This window comes from Mustelus asterias, chromosome 12, assembly GCF_964213995.1.
Source record: "Mustelus asterias chromosome 12, sMusAst1.hap1.1, whole genome shotgun sequence".
NCBI classification, from domain to species: domain Eukaryota; kingdom Metazoa; phylum Chordata; class Chondrichthyes; order Carcharhiniformes; family Triakidae; genus Mustelus; species Mustelus asterias.
In genome coordinates, this window is record NC_135812.1 from 49,556,273 (window position 1) to 49,577,850 (window position 21,578).

At 44.7% G+C, this 21,578-nt stretch overlaps 1 protein-coding gene across 1 annotated transcript in view; it reads left to right on the forward strand.

Annotated features, from left to right (window-relative positions):
- Nucleotides 1–21,578, forward strand: part of atp2a3 (ATPase sarcoplasmic/endoplasmic reticulum Ca2+ transporting 3) — a 183,954-nt gene that overhangs the window by 32,547 nt on the left and 129,829 nt on the right. Inside the window, 1 exon segment of the mRNA XM_078225189.1 lies at nucleotides 7,194–7,332. Coding sequence (XP_078081315.1) covers nucleotides 7,245–7,332 — 88 coding nt within the window. The 5' untranslated portion in view covers nucleotides 7,194–7,244.

Sequence of the window (21,578 nt, forward strand, 5' to 3'; positions counted from 1 at the left end):
AATAATCATGGGGGACTTCAATATGCAGGTGGACTGGGAAAATCAGGTAGATAGTGGATCCCAAGAAAAGGAATTTGTGGAATGTCTAAGAGATGGTTTTTTGGAGCAGCTTGTGACAGAGCCCGTTAGGGAACAGGCAATTCTGGATTTGGTGATGTGTAATGAGGCAGACTTGATTAGGGAACTTAAGGTGAAAGAACCCTGAGGGAGCAGTAACCACAATATGATAGAATTTATCCTGTAGTTTGAGAGGGAGAAGTTGGAATCAGATGTAACGGTATTACAATTAAATAAAGGTAACTACAAAGACATGAAGGAGGAGCTGGCCAGAGTTGATTGGAAAGGGAGCCGAGCAGGGAAGACAGTGGAAGAGCAATGGCAGGAGTTTTTGAGAGTTATTCAGGAGGCACAACAGAAATTCATCCCAAGGAGGAGGAAACATATTCAGGGGAGGACGAGGCATCCATGGCTGACGAGGCAAAAGAAAAAGTCTACAAAATGGCAAGGATTAGTGGGAAGCGAGTGGATTGGGAATCCTTTAAAAGCGAGCAGAGGACAACTAAAAACGTAATAAAGGGGGGAAGATGAAATATGAGTGTAAGCTAGCTAGTAATATAAAAGAAGATAGGAAGAGTTTTTTTCAATATATTAAAGGTAAGAGAGGGGCAAAAATAGCCATTGGACCACTGGAAAATGAGGCTGGAGAAGTAATAATAGGAAACAAAGCAATGGCAGAGGAACTGAATAATTACTTTGCATCAGTCTTCACGGTGGAGGACACCAGTGGGATGCCAGAGCTCCAGGAGAATCAGGGAGCACAGGTGAGTGCAGTGGCCATCACTAAGGAGAAGGTTCTGGGGAAACTGAAAGGCCTGAAAGTGGATAAATCACCTGGACCGGATGGACTACACCCCAGAGTTCTAAAAGAGGTAGCTGAGGAAATTGTGGAGGCATTGGTGGTGATCTTTCAGGAATCACTGGAGGCAGGGAGGGTACCAGAGGACTGGAAAGTAGCTAATGTAACACTGCTGTTTAAGAAGGGAGGGAGGGAGGCAGCAGGTGGGAAATTATAGGCCGGTTAGCCTGACTTCAGTCATTGGCAAGATTTTAGAGTTCGTTATTAAAGATGAGATCGCAGGGTACTTGGAAGTGCATGATAAAATAGGACTGAGTCAGCACGACTTCGTCAAGGGGAGGTCATGTCTGACAAATCTGTTAGAGTTCTTTGAGGAGGTAACAAGGAATTTAGATAAAGGAGAACAAGTGGACGTGATTTATTTAGATTTGCAGAAGGCCTTTGACAAGTGCTGCGTTGGAGACTGTTAAATAAATTAAGAGCCCATGGTGTTAATGGTAAGATCCTGGCATGGATAGAGGATTGGCTGACTGACAGAAGGCAGAGAGTGGGGATGAAGAGGTCTTTCTCAGGCTGGTAGCCGGTGACTAGTGGTGTGCCTCAGGGGTCAGTGCTGGGACCACAACTTTTCGCAATATATATTAACGATTTGGAGGAAGGACCTGAAAGCACTGTTGCTAAGTTTGCAGATGATCCAAAAATATGTAGAGGCACAGGTAGTGTTGAGGAAGCAGGGGGACTGCAGAAGGACTTGGGCAGATTAGGAGAGTGGGCAAAGAAGTGGCAAATGGAATACAATGTGGAAAAGTGTGAGGTTATGCACTTTGGAAGAGGGAATGGAGGCATAGACTATTTTCTAAATGGGGAAATGCTTAGGAAATCAGAAACACAAAGGGACTTGGGAGTCCTTGCTCAAGACTCTCTTAAGGTTAACATGCAGGTTCAGACGGCAGTTATGAAGGCAAATGCAATGTTAGCATTCATGTCGAGAGGGCTAGAATACAAAAGCAGGGATGTACTTCTGAGGCTGTATAAGACTCTTATCAAACCCCATTTGGAGTATTGAGAGCAGTTTTGGGCCCCGTATCTATAGATGGATGTGCTGGCCTTGGAAAGGGCCCAGAGGAGGTTCACAAGAATGATCCCTGGAATGAAGAGCTTGTCGTATGAAGGACGGTTGAGGACTCTGGGTCTGTACTCGTTGGGAGTTTAGAAGGATGAAGGGGGATCTTATTGAAACTCACAGGATACTGTGAGGCCTGGATAGAGTGGATGTGGAGAGGATGTTTCCACTAGTAGGAAAAACTAAAACCAGAGGGCATGACCTCAGGCTAAAGGGACGATCCTTTAAAACAGAGATGAGGAGGAATTTCTTCAGCCAGAGAGTTGTGAATCTGTGGAATTCTTTGCTACAGAAGGCTGTGGAGGCCAGGTCATTGAATGTCTTTAAGACAGAAAATAGGTTCTTAATTAATAAGGGGATCAGGGGTTATGGGGAAAAGGCAGGAGAATGGGGATGGGAAAAATATCAGCCGTGATTGAATGGCGGAGCAGACTCGATGGACCGAGTGGCTGAATTCTGCTCCAATGTCTTATGTCTATGATCTTAAAATGGCTTTATCTCTTGTTAGTTCTACACCATATAGTTCCACTAAACTTTCATGAAAGTGTTTCTATACACTCCCTCCAGACTACCTTTGCCAATTTAATTGGTCCAGCCCATATGAAGATTGGAGTTCTCCGCAATTATAAGATTTTGTTTGTTACAAGCTCCATTGAGAGATGAAATTGCTGGGCCTCTGACGGAAATCTTTGTCGCTTCTTTGGGCACGGGTGAGGTCCCTGAGGATTGGAGGATAGCGAATGTGATCCCGTTGTTTAAGAAGGGTAGCAGGGATAACCCAGGAAATTATAGGCCGGTGAGCTTGACATCCGTGGTAGGGAAGTTGTTGGAGAGGATTCTTAGAGACAGGATGTATGTGCATTTAGAACGGAACAATCTCATTAGTGACAGACAGCATGGTTTTGTAAGAGGGAGGTCGTGCCTTACAAATTTGGTAGAGTTTTTTGAGGAAGTGACAAAAACGGTTGATGAAGGAAGGGCCGTGGATGTCGTCTATATGGATTTCAGTAAGGCATTTGACAAAGTCCCACATGGCAGGTTGGTTAAGAAGGTTAAGGCTCATGGGATACAAGGAGAAGTGGCTAGATGGGTGGAGAACTGGCTTGGCCATAGGAGACAGAGGGTAGTGGTCGAAGGGTCTTTTTCCGGCTGGAGGTCTGTGACCGGTTGGACTTTAACCTGGTGTTGTGAGACTTCTTACCAGTGGTGTTCCGCAGGGCTCTGTACTGGGACCTCTGCTATTTGTGATATATATAAATGATTTGGAAGAAGGTGTAACTGGTGTAATCAGCAAGTTTGCGGATGACACGAAGATGGCTGGACTTGCGGATAGCGATGAGCATTGTCGGGCAATACAGCAGGATATAGATAGGCTGGAAAATTGGGCGGAGAGGTGGCAGATGGAGTTTAATCCGGATAAATGCGAAGTGATGCATTTTGGAAGAAATAATGTAGGGAGGAGTTATACAATAAATGGCAGAGTCATCAGGAGTATAGAAACACAGAGGGACCTAGGTGTGCAAGTCCACAAATCCTTGAAGGTGGCAACACAGGTGGAGAAGGTGGTGAAGAAGGCATATGGTATGCTTGCCTTTATAGGACGGGGTATAGAGTATAAAAGCTGGAGTCTGATGATGCAGCTGTATAGAACGCTGGTTAGGCCACATTTGGAGTACTGCGTCCAGTTCTGGTCGCCGCACTACCAGAAGGACGTGGAGGCATTAGAGAGAGTGCAGAGAAGGTTTACCAGGATGTTGCCTGGTATGGAGGGTCTTAGCTATGAGGAGAGATTGGGTAAACTGGGGTTGTTCTCCCTGGAAAGACGGAGAATGAGGGGAGATCTAATAGAGGTGTACAAGATTATGAAGGGTATAGATAGGGTGAACAGTGGGAAGCTTTTTCCCAGGTCGGAGGTGACGATCACGAGAGGTCACGGGCTCAAGGTGAGAGGGGCAAAGTATAACTCAGATATTAGAGGGACGTTTTTTACACAGAGGGTGGTGGGGGCCTGGAATGCGCTGCCAAGTAGGGTGGTGGAGGCAGACACGCTGACATCGTTTAAGACTTACCTGGATAGTCACATGAGCAGCCTGGGAATGGAGGGATACAAACGATTGGTCTAGTTGGACCAAGGAGCGGCACAGGCTTGGAGGGCCGAAGGGCCTGTTTCCTGTGCTGTACTGTTCTTTGTTCTTTGTTCTCCAGTCATTTCTTACTTAAACAACAAAGAAAAGTACAGCACAGGAACAGGCCCTTCGGCCCTCCAGCCTGTACCGATCATGATGCCCTAACTAAAGTAAAACACAACCTTCTGCCCTTACTCGGTCCGTATCCCTCTATTCCCTCCCTATTCATGTACCCATCCAGATGCCTTTTAAATGTTGCTAAGGTGCCTGCTTTCACCACCACCTCCTCTGGCAGCGCGTTCCAGGCACCCACCACTCTCTGCATGAAAAACGTATCCTGCACATCTCCCTTAAACTTTCCCCCTCTCACCTTGAACCTGTGCTCCCTTGTAATTGACACTCCCACCCTGGGAAAAAGCCTCTGACTATCACCCTGTCTATGCCTCTGATTTTGTAAACCTCTATCAGGTCTGCCCTCGGCTTCCATTTTTCCAGTGAAAACAATCCTAGTTTATTCAACTTTTCCTCATAGCCCTTTCATGTCCTTCTGGTAGTGTGACGAACAAATCACCTGCTTAATGTTCAGTCTGATGGTAAATGGATCATTAGGAGGCTTGCAAATCATTCCCATTAGCTTTTTCTGACCTTGTTATTCCTAATTTCAGCCCACACTGGTTGTACTTCCTAATTTTTGAGCCAAGCTCCTTTCTCACTAATGTCCTTACGAGATCCTTTATTATAGAACCATAAAAACGTCACAGCACAGAAGGAGACCGTTCGGCCCATCTTGTCCATGTCAGCCTGAGGACACCCAAGTGCCCTTTCTAATCCCACCTTCCTGCACATGGCCCATAGTTCTGTAGCCTACAGCACTTAACATGCAGATCCAGGAACATTTTAAAAGAATTTAGGGTCTCTGCCTCCAACTGGGGCAGTGAATTCCAGACACCCACCAGCCTCTGCAAAAAGTGGTTCTTCCTCATGTCCCCTCTACACCTCTGCCACTTATCTTGAATCTAAGTCCCTGGTTCTAGAATTCTCTGCTAAGGAAAACGATTTTACCCTGTCCACTCTATCTCTTCCCCTCACACCTCCATCAAGTCACCTTCTTTATTCCAAAAAAAAAAATCCGTCATCAGGGCTGCTCCTCATTCTCCATTCAGCTTGTCTTTTCTAATGCTGTGAACATTGGAATATTATCTATCTATTACATTATTCATTGCAGGAAGCTTAACATTTGAAAGTAAGTAAGTATAATTGCAGTTCTGCAGAGTGTGGAACAGAACAAATCTGATTTTGGTTTGTCCCACTGTTAAAACCCACGCTGATGCCTGGAATGTTGTGTTGAGAGACTGGTACCATTTGGTTATATTGTGTTGAAATGAGTCTGAGGGGAACCTCCCAGACATTACAAGCTGCTATTGAAAAGAAATGATGTGCAGTAATTGGCTAAATATACTACGCTGAGCAATTGAAAAGACTAATTTACCATTAAAATCAGTTAGCTCTGGAAGTAATTAAATACTTTATTTGCAATAAATAAATGTAGAATTGGTGGTGATGACAGCACAGGAGGTGTGCCCAGACTGCAATATAGGTGGATAATAGAACTGTCCCAGGTAAAACACAACTGTGCAAATGCCTCTTTCTCCAGTTACTCCAGAGCAGAGATGTTAAGCTGGAGTCGACAGGTGCAGAAGCTAAATGCAGTTCACTGCTGGCCACATCCTTCATCTCTATCTCCAAAAAAATGACCAACCCATCTCAAAGGGGCCGATACACTTTCATTTTTGCTTGCAATCTCTGGTGAGATGATCAAATACCTCCTGGGAGTGCATATGGATAACACTCCCTTAATCCATCATGTTAGTCATAGCAATCGATTCAACCGATGAGCGGGAGGCGGAGTGAGAGGGAGCAATCTTAGTGAGACATTTTATAGTAGTGGTAGCCAGTGCCTTGTTGCCAAGTTGGGTATTGTGGGATGGATGATTGGATGGTCAGTGCTTTACTCCTTGCAAACCACGGGGGCGATTCTTCCATCCTGCCACGCTAATGTTTTAGCACAGCGGGCCGGGAGAATTGCGCATCGGCCGATTCGTGGGATTCCCATGAGGCGTTCGCGCCGCGCTTGTGCCTCCCAGGCCTGGATTTCCAGTGGCATTTGTGTGGTGCCGGACATCAGCTGGGAGGCAGGGCTAATATTTAAATAGCCTTTGAAATAAATTTAAAGCAGGCCTGGGACTGAATTCTCCGGGCCCGCGAGCATCTCCCACCCCACGAAGAGTATTTCACTCCAGCAGGGTTCAGACTAGCTCGCCACTTTCGGGGAAATAGTGGGACGACCCTGCTGGGGGCAAGCGGGGGCGTGGTGGCCTTTGGGCTTGGGCACCCTGGCAGTGCCGGCCTGTGCCCTGGCACTGCCCAGGAGGCCAAGTGCCCATGTCCAGGCACTGCCCACTGGGCAGGGTCAGCGATCGGTGGGACTGGGGGTCCCGCTGACACTCTGCATGGGGATCGGTCAGAGCTGGAGGGAGGCCAGTGATTGAGGCGGCCTGGGGTGAGGGGGTGGTCAGCCTGGGGGGTCTGCCGGGGAGGGGAGCGGGATTCTGTCTGTAGCGGGGTGGGGGGAAGGGGGGGTGGTCTGGAGATCGAGGCGCACCAGGACAGGCAGCAAACTGCAGGCTGACAATTCGAGAGTACTGCGCATGCGCAGAGTACTGGAACTGTCAGCCTCTGCTGTGAATAGGCACCCCCCCCCCCCCACCCCCACCCCCCGAGCTTTTAATAATATTCACGATTGCGACCACGGCATTGCAGAGTGTGGGAGATTCGAGTCTGAAGTCGCACTGAGAAAATCGGCGTGATTTACACCAGTTTTCCCTTCAGTTCGACACTTAGAACTTTTTTGGTAGAATCATGGCCCACATATCTGTGAATGAGAACTGACCAATGAGCATACAGGCCTGCTAACGGAGCAAAAATCCGAGCAAGCCTGGCAGAGTTGGGCTTTGTGTAATGCTCCTAAGGATCATTACACTGTGACATGACGTATCAAGTGAACTTACTGTTCATATCCAATTTACAGGAAAGGAACGCCGAGAATGCGATCGAGGCACTGAAAGAGTATGAACCTGAGATGGGCAAGGTGCACCGAATGGACAGGAAGACTGTGCAGAGAATCAAAGCCAGAGACATCGTGCCTGGAGACATTGTGGAAATTGCGGGTAAGAGAGATTTCAAACACCTGATCTGTGTCTGAGCACAAGTGATCTATCTGGAGCTTTAGACATCTGTTCCAACCATTTGAAGATCCGTCTTGCCTGGATGATTGTGCGCACACAACTCAATATTTTTAATGCAACTCCAAAATACTTTGAAAATTTAAAGGATGTATTTACTGCAACTAAGAATTTTTTGTGCTGATCATGCCACCCTGATTTTAGAACCAAGCTGTCCGCACATTGCTGCAAACTGACAGCCAATTTCACACAGCAAAAACTCAATTAGGTAAATGACCTGATATAATATTTTAGTTTAAGGATGTACATATATTTCATAGGGCACGAGAAAGAATTCCCCTGCTCTTCTTCCAGTAGCACTGTGGGATTTTTTGAATCCATCAGCCCCCTCAGAATGGAATAGAGGCTCTCCACAGAGTTGCCACTAGCAGAGAACTTTTAAATATATTCAGTGAATTGGCCTCCACAGCCTTCTGTGGTAGTGAAGTCCACAGGCTCACCACCCTCTGAGTGAAGAAATTTCTCCTCATCTCAGTCCGAAATGGCCTACCACTCAGCATCCTGAGACTGTGACCCTTTCTTCTAGGCACCCCACTCCCCCCAAAATTAAGGGAGAACACCATTCCTGCAACCAGTCTATCCAGCCCTGTCTAAATGTTATATGTTTCAATAAGATCCACTCTCATTCTTCGAAGTTCCAGTGAATACAGGCACATTCAACCCAATCTCTCCTCATCCGACATATGCCATTCCAGGAATCAGTCTGGTGAACCTTTGTTGCATGCCCTCTATGGCAATTATGTCCTTGGTTCGATAAGGAGACCAAAACTGCACACAATAAATACTCCAGGTGTGGTCTCATCAAGGCCTTGTATATCTGCAGTAAGACATCTTGTTCCTGAACTCGTATCCTCTTGCAATGAAAGCAACACCATTTGCCTTCCTAACTGCTTGCTGCATCTGCGAGCATGTTTTCAGTGACTGGTGTGCAGCTATAAGCAATATCTGGAAGCTGTTCATTTCATTGGAAGATTGTTATTCTGTTGAGGCCTAAGTTTTATGAGTTTGATGTTCTGAAACTGATGCAACATGTAACTATAGTAATTTACCTTGCTTCATTTTGGTCTAATTACGATGATTAATTTGACAGGTTTATATTATTTTGTTGTAACTGAGTGATTACTATATCCAATTCACAAGTAGCCCACCCACAATCCAAAGCTTCACGGTCTTTGGAGCTCATTGCAAACCAAGAATGCATCATTTTGCTTTTAAAACTGTAGCCTGGAACCATTCATCACCATTGCCTTCCGTGTAATAACAACAAAAAGTGTTGGAAATGCTGCAGTTTCAGGCAGCATGTTAACATTTCGGGTCAACAATCTTCCATGAGAACTCAAAAACTTAGTTTCAGGGAAATTCAGTCAAAAGCTGGAGAGTCAAAATAAAATCAATCTTCTGGTATAGTTAGGGTTATCCTAGTCTAACTGGTACAAATTGGGATTATTCTAGTTTAGCTGATATATAGTTAGGGTTATCCTAGTCTAACTGGTACAAATTGGGATTATTCTAGTTTAGCTGATATATAGTTGGGGTATCCTACTCTAACTGGTACAACTTGACTATTCTAAACCATTGTTGATGTCGAATTCAGTAGTGCAGCCCAGATTTTAATTGGCATAGATCAGGTAATTCAGTTGCTGGTATAACTGGTAACGTTAGGGTTATAGATGCAGTCTGTATGTAACTAGCGTAAGTTAAACCTATGATTGACTTATATAGTTAGAGTTTTCAGGTCTTTATATTTCTCTTTTATTAATTTCTTGTTCACAGTAATTGTGTTTTAATGTGGGAAAATTGACTGCATGTTAGATGCAATCAATCCCATAATTATATTGCTACAGAGCTCTAATTATAGAGAATGCTAAACTGTTGATTCACAGAGTTGGTATTAAAGTTAATTGAAAATTTTACTAAAGGCTTACAAAATAACATAATGGGTTTGAAGTATTTCATTGTCTTTGCAATCCCAATATTGTGATTACATGACTGTTTTCAATCACCACAATATGTATCCTCTTTGATCTGTTATCTGCTCCAGGACTCAACACTGCTGCAGGCTGCTGGCACTTTGCAAAGCTCTCCTCCAGATGGAGGGTGAGCATGAGCAATCATGGCTGTTCAGGCAATCAAAGACTTCAAAATGCAATGCTTTGGTCTCTTTTACTGAAGGAGATGAAGTTTTGGTGAATTATTTTGAGCATCTGGGACACCTTTAGAGAGCTTTTGCTTTCCATTAAGCACAGAGTCATAGACTCTTAGAGTGCCGCGCTCTCGAGGCAGGGACATCTGTTCCCATTGACGCTCCTCAAAGCAAAAGACAACAGGGAATCATAGAGTCATAGGGTGATAGAGGTTTACAGCATGGAAACAGGCCCTTTGGCCAATTTGTCCATGCCGCCCAGTTTTTTAATCCCTAAACTGGTCCCAATTGCTCGCATTTGGCCCATATCCCTCTATATCCATTTTACCCATGTAACTATCTAAACACTTTTTTTAAAAGACAAAATTGTACTTGCCTCTACTACGACCTGTGGCAGCTTGTTCCAGACACTCACCACCCGCTGTGTGAAAAAATTGCCCCTCTGGACACTTTTGTATCTCTCCCCCCTCACCTTAAATCTATGCCCTCTAGTTTTAGACTCCCCTACCTTTTTGAAAAGATGTTGACTATCTAACTGATCTATGCCCCTCATTATTTTATAGACCTCTATAAGATCACCCCAAGCCTCCTATGCTCCAGGGAAAAAGCCTCTCATAACTAAAACCATCAAGTCCTGCGAGCATCCGAGTAAATCTTTTCTGCACTTTATCTAGTTTAATAATATCCTTTCTATGATAGGGTGATTTGCATGTGTATCAAACCCTCTTTGATCAGAAATACCTTGCAGCAAGTACAGATTGAACCTTGCCCCAATTTTATTCTTCAGTTCCAAACTTAACTGGGCAACAGTCTGAATGTTTCCACCTCATTGTTTTACAGCTAAGGGTTGCCATGGTGACAGTGTTGTCACCCTTGTCCTCATCTTTCTCTTTCCATTCCCTGGATGAAATGCCTCCCCCATCCCATTGCCTTGAGACACTGACTGAGGCCACATGTTGTGCCCCGGTGATATTTGGCTTGTTTGGCATTGACTTGCTATTAAAAGTGTGATCTCCTGGTCTGTGTGAGGTTCTGCTACACCGCTCCCTGAAACACACAAACCCGTTCAGAAAACCAGGCCAATAATAAAGTCACTGTTAGATGAGAGGGAGTCTCTGTTCCTTGGGGAGGATGGAAAGACCTCTTCATCTTTAATCCTTTGATATTCCCAGTGTGTTGCTGGGGACAAAAGATCTTTTGTGAGCAATCTGCTATTTTTAAATGGATATGATTTTCTAGATTTCAGAGGTCTGGGAATGAGTGGGAGGGATGTGCTGAAAATTTGGCCTTGAAGACTTCGTTAAAAATGCATTAAAAAGCCAGAGGATTTAAAAAAAAATTCCATGGAGTAAACAACTCAGTAACTTGGCAGGAGACAAGAGAGAAGGAAGAAAAGGAATATTTACTGAACAGGCAATGTCTCACTTCAGCCACGCCTATCAAGGATTTGCTATGGGAAATATTGGCAATCCACAGCATCATTGTGTTAGCTGAGTAAATTCCAAGTTTCATTCATGCACTCGGTTCTGTTATAGGTTTACATTGTTTTGGAACATGTTTGACATCTTCCAGTGCTCCTCGGAATGGTGGCCGCAGGGTCATTATTTATTGGTGATTCTGGCAGAGAACCTAGAGGTGTGTTGTTAGTTTTTTTAAAAATTCATTCGTGGGACATGGGCATTGCTAGCTGGCCAGTAATTATTACAGTAAGAGTTTTAACAACACCAGGTTAAAGTCCAACAGGTTTATTTGGTAGCAAATGTCATTAGCTTTCGGAGCTTTCGGAGTAATTATTACCCATCCCTAGGTGCTCTTGGAGGGCAGTTGAGAGTCAACTACATTGCTGTGGCTCTGGAGTCACATGTAGGCCAGACCGGCTAAGGACAGCAGATTTCCTTCCCTAAAGGACATTGGTGAACCAGATATGTTTTTCCGACAATCAACAATGGTTTCATGGTCATCGGTAGATTCATAATTCCAGATATTTTTTATTGAAATCAAATTCTACCATCTGCTGTGGCAGGATTCGAAACCGGGTCCCTGGAACATAGCTGAATTTGTGGATTAATAGTCTGGCGATAATACCATTAGGCCATTGCCGCCCCTTTTACTGACCGTACAGCCAAATGGGCAAAAGGTCATCACCGATGAACTTCAGCTGGACAGGCTCCCAACTCGATGCCCAGATTTGACCCATTAGCTGCTAGTACAAGAAATACTGCACAGAGCATGTGTAACTATTGGTCACTGCCGCATCCACATACCTTTGTTCACTGGTGCCTCTGGCCTCCTGACCGGGCCTTCCTCCGTTCTTCTCTTCTCTCCTTGTCTGTTTTCAGCATCAGGAATGCACTTGCAGTGATCATGTCTCTCTCTGTCTGAATGAAGATGGCATTTTCACTAGCCAAACATACTAGCCTACTGACTGTTCACTGAGTGTGGGCAAGGTATGTGCTGGGAACTGCATGTTAAAGGAGAAGGAGAGAAAGACTGGCACTTGGGTAGATATTGCCTTTCACAGCCACTGGACATCACTCAACACTTTTGAAGAGTAGCCACTGTTGTAATGTAGGAAATGCAACAGCTTGCCTCCACCTGTGCAAGGACAATTAGGGATGGACAATAAATGCTGGCTTGCCAGTGACACCCACATCCCATGAATGAAAGAAAAACAAGTTGCACACAGCAAACAAACAGCAATGTGAGAATGAGCAGATACTCTGTTTGAATGTTGTTGTTGGGGAATAATCATTGGCCAGGACACTAGGGTTATCTCTTCTACCTCTCATGGTTTTAGGACTGGGATGAGGAGAAATTTCTTCACCCAGAGGGTGGTAAATATCTGGAATTCACTATCACAGGAAGTAGTTGAGGCAAAAATGTGTGATTTCAAGAAGAAACTAGACATAGCGCTTGGGGCTAAAGAGATCAAGGGATGGGGGGATCAGGATATTCAATTTGGCGATCAAAATGAATGGGAGAGCAGGCTTGAAGGGCCAAATGGCCTACTGCTGCTTCTAGTTTCTATACGATCATCTATACCCACCCAAGAGGCAGGTAGGCAAGGTCTCAGCTTAAATGTCTCATTTGAAAGAGAGCTTCTTCAACAATGCAACATTCAGTACTGCATTGGAGTATCAGCCCATATTTTGTTCTCAAGTCCTGGCGTGGGACTTTGAGCCCATAACCTTCTCATTCAGAGGCAGGTGTGCCATCCACAGAGCCACAACAAACACTTGCTCCAACTGCCAACCCTTAGAAACATAGTAATCGCATTGTTTAAAGTAAAGTAAAGTTTATTTATTAGTCACAAATAAGGCTTACATTAACACTGCAATGAAGTTACTGTGAAATTCTCCTAGTCACCACAGTCCGGTACCTCTTCAGGTCAATGCATCAAACCAGCACGTCTTTCAGAATGTGGGAGGAAACCGGAGCACTCGGAGAAAACCCACGCAGACAATGTGCAAACTCCGCACAGACAGTGACCCAAACCAGGAATCGAACCTGGGTCCGTGGCGCTGTGAAGCAGCAGCTAACCACGCCTCCTCTATTGGATGAAGACCAGTCTGTAGCAAGCTTGTTTTAAAGCTTTAAGAATGATAAATGAATTTTTAAAGTGCACAAGGATGTTCAGAAGAGCAGAGATCTCCAAATAGTCGATCTCAATCGACAAGTCAATTGTCATTGGCTGCTGAACCACAGCTGAAATTGTGTGGAACTCGGGCTTCCTGTGATGACGAGCAAATCAGCTCATTGAATGCTGAAAAGCAGGCACCAAAACGTGGACTAAGTTGGGTGAAGACAAAATGATGAGCGAGGAGCCAGGGACCTCCAAGAGGACAAAAACCTCCCATTTCCACCAGGAACGGGAAAGCGAATTTCTCTTTACAAATGTCAAAAGACAAAACCATAGCCGATTTCGGGGCGGGCGCGGCTCACAGAACGGAATTCTCCATTGGCCTCGGGCGGGATTTTACGAGCCTCACCCGAGCGAGCTCCTAAAATACCAGCCCATATGTCTCAATTTTCAACAGAGCGTAACCGTGAGTAAAAGAGCTAATTTCCTTTTAAACAGCACCATGCGGACAAAAAGTTGGGGAGTTAAAGGGAATGTTGCAACCTCAACAGTCACTCTTTTCAAAACCTGTGGTTAAAGGCAAGACTAGCAAAATAGCGTCTTTTCACGTTAGCCATCTGCTGGCAAGAAATAACTTTGCCATCGGTGAACGGTTTCTTATCAAGGAGGCACGATGGCTGCTGCCGACACCTTGTTCAAAGACAAAATCAAAGATGGAATTATGACAGCCATCATGAGCATGTCGCTTGATGCTTTAACAGTAGCCAGAAGGGTGGAATTGTTATCCGAGGATGTGTCTCAGCAAATACACCAAGACTTCAGGCTGCGAATGTTTCTCGCTGCAGTTTGATGAGTTAGTAGGTGTGACGGATATGTCCCAACTGATTGTGTTTGTTCGCATGGCATTCAAAGATGCAACAACAAAGGAGGACTTCCTCACCCTTTTGTCACACACAGTGAGGACAAGAGGTAAGAATGTCTACATCGTAATTAAATGGTATGTGACAGAGAAGAACATTCCGATCAAGAAACTGGTTTCAGTCACAGCTGATTGAAACCAGTTTGATTTCACCGTCAATGCAGGCTTTGGTACACTTGCCGAATGATCTGAATTCCCCTCCTCTGTCAATTACCACCAACAAGTGCTAGCGAGCAAAGTTATTGACTTTTCTCATGTAATGACAGCAACATCGCTTGTTCAAATCATTACTCTAGCTTGATGCCACCTATTGTGAGCTAATCTCTCATGCAGATGTGAGATGGTTAAGTCAAAGCAAAGTCTTTCAGAGATTTTTAGATCTGCTGCCTGAAATAGTCACCTTCCTTAAATCAAGAAATAAGGTGTCAGATAACACATGGTTGCTAGACTTGATGTTTCTTACGAATGTAAGTGCAAAAGTGAATGAGCTGAACCGTGAGTTGCGGGGAGGGACAGAGGTTTGTCACACATGATCAGTGCAGTGGAACTGGGCCCGTGGGCCTCCCAGTTAAAGAACAAAATTACTGAGTACTTCCCAAATCTGGAGAAAATCCAACCTCAGGCCAAACAGAAAGGGTTCCATCCAAATACATTCTGTGACCACCTGAACAGATTGGAAAATAAATTCAACAGACGATTTCAGGAGTTAGACAAGATGGTGCACATCAGTGAACTAACAGCAACATTTCAGCAGGTGTTTGAACAGAGTTGGGCCTGACATGGAAATAATCACCATGCAAAATGACATTGAGCTGAAAGATAGTCAAGGGACAAAGCCTTTTGGAGACTTGTAAACAGAGAGAAGTACCCTCTTCTGACATTGTGTGCACTCAAGGTGAAGGCCTACTTTAGTTCCACATATCTCTGCGAGGTGGCTTTTTTCCAGATGAAAATCATCAAGTCCAAGTATTGTACTTGGCTTACAGATGCTCATCTAATGGACTATGAATCTGGCCACCTCAAACTATAACCCAGACTTCACAGCACTCTCATAGGGTGCAAGCACTGGTGTCACACTAAGAATAGATGAGTGCAGAAGTACTTAGGGGAGGAGGTTTTAGCAAAGTCAAACTTTTAAGAGTAGATCTCGTGCTGCATTTTGATGCTAAAGGTGATCTTGTGCTTAAAAAGGTTGGAGACCACTGCAGTAAATACTCAAAATTCAGAACAAAATCTATTTATAACATATTTTAAAAACCTGGTGGGCGGTATGTATCCCCTGTTGTCACACTTGTGTGAAAATAAATCCAGTAAGAAGTCTCTCAACACCAGGTTGAAAGCCCAACAGGTTTATTTGTCCACATCATGAAAAATCCCCAGGGCCTGATAGATGCTGCAGAAATGAAACCTTTCAGTCCACGAGGTGTAGAACATGGAACCGTTATCCTGCATCTTGCCCAGTAGCTGTAGAGTTCATACAGTATCTATGAAATCTCAAGCGCACACAGCAGAATAGCACTGTTCTGGGTTAGTGCCGCGCTCTAGGGGCAGAGACATCTGTTCCCATTGACGGTCTTCAAAGCAAAACACAACAGGGAATCATAGAGTCATAGAGGTTTAAGCATGTAAACAGGCCCATCGGCCCAACTTGTCCATGCCACCTAGTTTTTTTAACCCCGAAGCTTGTCCCAATTGCCTGTGTTTGGTCCATATCCCTCTATACCCATCTTACCCATGTAACTGTCGAAATGCTTTTTAAAAGACAAAGTTGTACCCGCCTCTACTACTACCTCTGGCAGCTTGTTCCAGACACTCATCACCTTCTGTGTGAAAAAATTGCCCTCTGGACCCTTTTGTATCTCTCCCCTCTCACCTTAAACCTATGCCCTCTAGTTTTACACTACCCTATCTTTGGGAAAAGATATTGACTATCTCACTGATCTATGCCCTTCATTATTTTATAGACCTCTATAAGATCACCCCTAAGCCTCCTACGCTCCAGAGGAAAAAGTCCTAGATTATCCAGCCTCTCCTCATAACTCAAACCATTAAGTCCCAGTAGCATTCTAGTAAATCTTTTCTGCACTCTTTCTAGTTTAATATTCTTTCTATAATAGGGTGACCAGAACTGTACACGGTATTCCAAGTGTGGCCTTACCAATGTCTTGTACAACTTCAACAAGATGTCCCAACTCCTGTATTCAATGTTCTGACCAATGAAACCAAGCATGCCGAATGCCTTCTTCACCACTCTGTCCACCTGTGACTCCACTTTCAAGGAGCTATGAATATGTACCCCTAGATCTCTTTGTTCTATAACTCTCCCCAACGCCCTACCATTAACTGAATAAGACCTGCCCTGGTTCGATCTACCAAAATGCATCACCTCGCATTTATCTAAATTAAATTCCATCTGTCATTCGTCAGCCCACTGGTCCAATTGATCAAGATCCCGTTGCAATCCTAGATAACCTTCTTCCACTGTCCACTATGCCACTAATCTTGGTATCATCTGCAAACTTACTAACCATGCCTCCTAAACATCAAATGATGTTTCAGTGGACTGAACAGTGCTCTCTCCTCTGGGATATTCTTTAACAACTAGATAACTCCCGACACAGACACAACACTCATTTCTGTGCTGGAACCCCATGCCCCACCCCACCTATGGTTATATTTAAGGTTGTCACAATACAAAGTGGTATTGCCTATGCCCGGTTACATCATCTCACTGGAACCAGTACATCAAGACAGCTTTCTGTTTGCTCACATTACTTTCAGATTATGCTGATTAAAGACTCAAAACTTTGATCTCACTGTCCAATTTGGGGTGAACCGGTGGTACAGCGGTTAGCACTGCTGCCTCACTGCGCCAGGGACCTGGGTTCAATTCCAGCATTGGGTAACTGTCTGTGTAGAGTTTGCACATTCTCCCCATGTCTGCGTGGGTTTCCTCCGGGTGCTCCGGTTTCCTCCCACAGTCCAGAAATGTGTGGGTTAGGTGGATTGGCCATGCTAAATTGCTTCTCCGTGTCAGGGGGACTAGCTAGGGTCAATGCATGGGGTTATGGAGATGGAGCCTGGGTGGGATTGTGGTTGGTGCAGACTCGATGGGCCAAATGGCCTCCTTCTGCGCTGCAGGATTCTATGATTCTAAATTGTCCCCTCGTGTCCGAAGATGTGTAGGTTAGGGGGATTAGCCATGGTAAATGTGTTGGGTTACGGGAATAGGGTAGGAAGGGTGGGCCTGGGTAATATGCTCTGTCAGAGAGTTGGTGAGACTTGATGGGTTGAATGGCCTCCTTATGCATTGGAGAGATTCGATGATGATTAAATAAAAAGATCAAATTTGCATTGACATTGTGCCTTTTATTATCTAGGACATCCCAAAGCAATCTCAGGGCTCAATAAGATATTATTTGCAGTGTGTCACTGCTGAAAAGTAGGGAAAGCTGGCATCCAGTTTGTGTTACGGCAGCTCCCGCAAACACAAGTGAGACAAATTGCCACGACAATCTTTCACTCTGGGCTGAGGGACAGATTGGGAGAATTCCTCTTTCAATAGTGGACTGAACCTTGGTTTAATGTCTCATGTGAAAGGTGACACTTTTACCACTGTGGCACTGGCCGCATCAATTCAGATAATGTGCTTCATCCTTGAGTGAGACTTGAACCCACACTCTCCAGTGTTACCGTTCTGACATGGCTGACACAGCTGTGCTGGAATTTTAACGCCTTGCCCGCCTGAGGCTCGTAAGATCCCGCCCGAGGCCAACAAAGAATGCCTTTCTGTGAGCCTCGCCCACCCGCCTCGATCTAAGGTGGGCATGCCGGTAAAATTCCTGCCCCAGGTGTCAGTTGGACTGGCCAGGTATTCTGGATTTACTCTAGGGTTTTAGTATGATGTGTGTGTATAGAACGTAGACTTAGCGGTTTGGGTAATGGAGTAGTCAGGATGTGGGATAAGTTGAATTGTCATTTAAAAATTGAGCTAGCATTGAAAGGGAAGAATGGTGTTGACAGGTTACTGCAATCACCACTGCACAAAGCAGTTGTGTTCTCCCTGACTACAGGGAATACTAAAGGTGTGGAAATTTGGAGCAGATTTGGTAAATACCCAAAATTACAGTAATCCCTTCAATGCGCTTGGGGGTGAGAGGGAAGGGGATAATTTAGCCAGGGACTCGTGCACCAGATTATTACCCAGTAACCCCATTACACTTTAGACCACTTGTGAGTTAATCTTTAATGGTTTAAATATTGGACCCTCAGAACTCTCCCTTTACTGCTACTGTCATAGAGTGGTAGAGGTTTACAGCATGGAAACAGGCCCTTCGGCCCAACTTGTCCATGCCGCCTTTTTTTTTAAACCCCTAAGGTAATCCCAATTGCCCGCGTTTGGCCCATATCCCTCTATACCCATCGTACCCATGTAACTGTCTAAATGCTTTTTAAAAGATAAAATTGTACCCGCCTCTACTACTACCTCTGGCAGCTTGTTCCAGACACTCACCACCCTCTGTGTGAAAAAATTGCCCCTCTGGGCACTTTTGTATCTCTCCCCTCTCACCTTAAACCTATGCCCTCTAGTTTTAGACTCCTCTACCTTTGGGAAAATATATTGACTATCTACCTTGTCTATGCCCCTCATTATTTTATAGACCTCTATAAGGTCACCCCTCTGCCTCCTACGCTCCAGAGAAAAAAATCCCAGTCTATTGAGCATCTCCTTATAACTCAAACCATCAAGTCCCGGTAGCATAGTAAATCTTTTCTGCACTCTTTCTAGTTTAATAATATCCTTTCTATAATAGGGTGACCAGAATCTCGCACAGTATTCCAAGTGTGGCATTACCAATGTCTTGTACAACTTTAACAACTCCTGTATTCAATGTTCTGGCCGATGAAACCAAACATGCCGAATGCCTTCTTCACCACTCTGTCCACCTGTGACTCCACGTTCAAGGAGCTATGAACATGCACCCCTAGATCTCTTTGTTCTGTAACTCTCCCCAATGCCCTACCATTAAGTGAGTAAGTCCTGCCCTGGTTCAATCTACCAAAATGCATCACCTCGCATTTGTCTAAATTAAACTCCATCTGCCATTTGTCAGCCCACTGGCCCAATTGATCAAGTTCCCGCTGCAATTGGAGATAACCTTCCTCACTGTCCACCATGCCACCAATCTTGGTGTCATCTGCAAACTTACTAACCATGCCCCCTGTATTCTCATCCAAATCATAAATATAAATGACAAATAACAGTGGGCCCAGCACTGATCCCTGAGGCACACCGCTGGTCACAGGCCTCCAGTTTGAAAAACAACTCTCTACAACCACCCTCTGGCTTCTGTCAAGAAGCCAATTTTGTATCCGTTTAGATACCTCACCCTGGATCCCGTGAAATTTAACTTTATGCAACAACCTACCATGTGATACCTTGTCAAAGACCTTGCTAAAGTCCATGTAGACAACATCAACTGCACTGCCCTCATCTACCTCCTTGGTTACCCCTTCAAAAAACTCAATTAAATTTGTGAGACATGATTTTCTACTCACAAAGCCATGCTGACAGTCCTTGCATCTCTAAATGCCTGCAGATCCTGTCTCTCAAAATACCTTCCAACAATTTACCCACCACAGATGTGAGGCTCACTGGCCTGTAGTTCCCAGGCTTTTCCCTGTAGCCCTTTTTAAACAAAGGCACAACATTTGCCACTCCAATCTTCAGGCACCTCACCCGTGACTATCGATGATTCAAATATCTCTGCTAGGGGACCCGCAATTTAATCCCTAGCCTCCCACAACATCCTGGGATATACCTCATCAGGTCCCGCAGATTTATCTACCTTGATTGGCTTTAAGACTTCCAGCACCTCCTTCTCTGTAATATGTACGCTCCTCAAGACACCAATATTCATTTCCCCAAGTTCCCTAACATCCATGCTTTTCTCAACAGTAAATACTGATAAGAAATATTTATTTAGGATCTCACCCATCTCTTGTGGATCCGCACATAGATGACCTTGTTGATCCTTAAGAGACCCTACTCTCTCCCTTCTTACTCTTTTGCCCTTTATGTATTTGTAGAAGCTATTTGGATTCTCCTTTGCCTTATCTGCCAAAACAATTTTGTGTCCCCTTTTTGCCCTCCTGATTTCTCTCTTAACTCTGCCCCTATACTCTACTCTTAACTCTACTCCTATACTCTTCAAGAGATTCACTTGAGCCCAGCTGCCTATGCACGTCGTGTGCCTCTTTCTTCTTCTTGATCAGGGCCTCAATATCCTGAGTCATCCAGGGTTCCCGACTTCTGCCAGCCTTGCCCTTCACTCTAAGAGGAATGTGTTTACCCTGAACCCTGGTTAACACACTTTTGAAAGCCTTCCACTTACCAGACGTCCCTTTGCCTTCCCACAGACTCCCCCAATTAACTTTTGAAAGTTCCTGCCTGATACCATCAAAATTGGCCTTGCCCCAATTTAGAATATTAACTTTTGGGACAGACCTATTATTCTCCATAGCTATCTTAAAACTAATAGAATTATGGTCACTGGTCCCAAAGTGATCCCTCACTAACACTTCTGTCACCTGCCCTTCTTTATTTCCATAGAGGAGGTCACATTTTGCCCCCTCTCTAGTCGGGCCATCCACATACTGAATGAGAAATTCCTCCTGAACTCACAACAAATTTCTCTCCATCCAACCCTCTAATACTATGGCTGTCCCAGTCAATGTTGGGAAAATTAAAATCTCCGACTATTACCACCCTATTTTTCTTGGAGCTATCTGTAATCTCCTTACATATTTGCTCCTCAATTTCCCACTGACTATTTGGGGGCCTGTAGTACAACCCTATCAAAGTGATTTTCCCTTTCTTATTTCTCAGTTCTACCCACACAGACTCAGTGGCCGAACCGTCGGATATATCCCCTCTCAGTACGGCCATGATGCTTTCCCTAATCAAATGTGCAACTCCCCCTCTGATCTTACCTCCTGTTCTATCTTTCCTATAGCATCTGTATCCTGGAACATTAAGCTACCAGTCCTGTCCCTCCCTTAGCCATGTTTCAGTAATTGCTATAATATCCCAGTCCCATGTGCCCATCCATGCCCTGAGTTCATCTGCCCGTCAGGCCTCTTGCATTGATATAAATGCAGTTCAATCTGGACTTCCCTTGCTCTCTGTCTTGCTTCTGTCTGGTACTAGGATTACTGCCACTGCCTTTACTAATTAATGTGCTCTCTTTAACTTCCGTGCTGTCCTCAAACTTCTCTTCTGTCTCCCTACTGCTTTGGATCCCACCCCCCTGCCAAACTTGTTTAAATCCCAAGTGGCTCTAGCAAATCTCCACGCCAGGATGTTAGTCCCCGACTCCAGTTCAAATGTAACCCATCCCTCTTGAACAGATCAGCCCTTCCCCAGAAAAGATCCCAATGATCCAAAAATCTAAATCCCCGCCCCCTGCACCAGCTCTCAAGCCAGGCACTCATCTGCCTAATCCTCCTATTCCTACTCTCACTAGCAC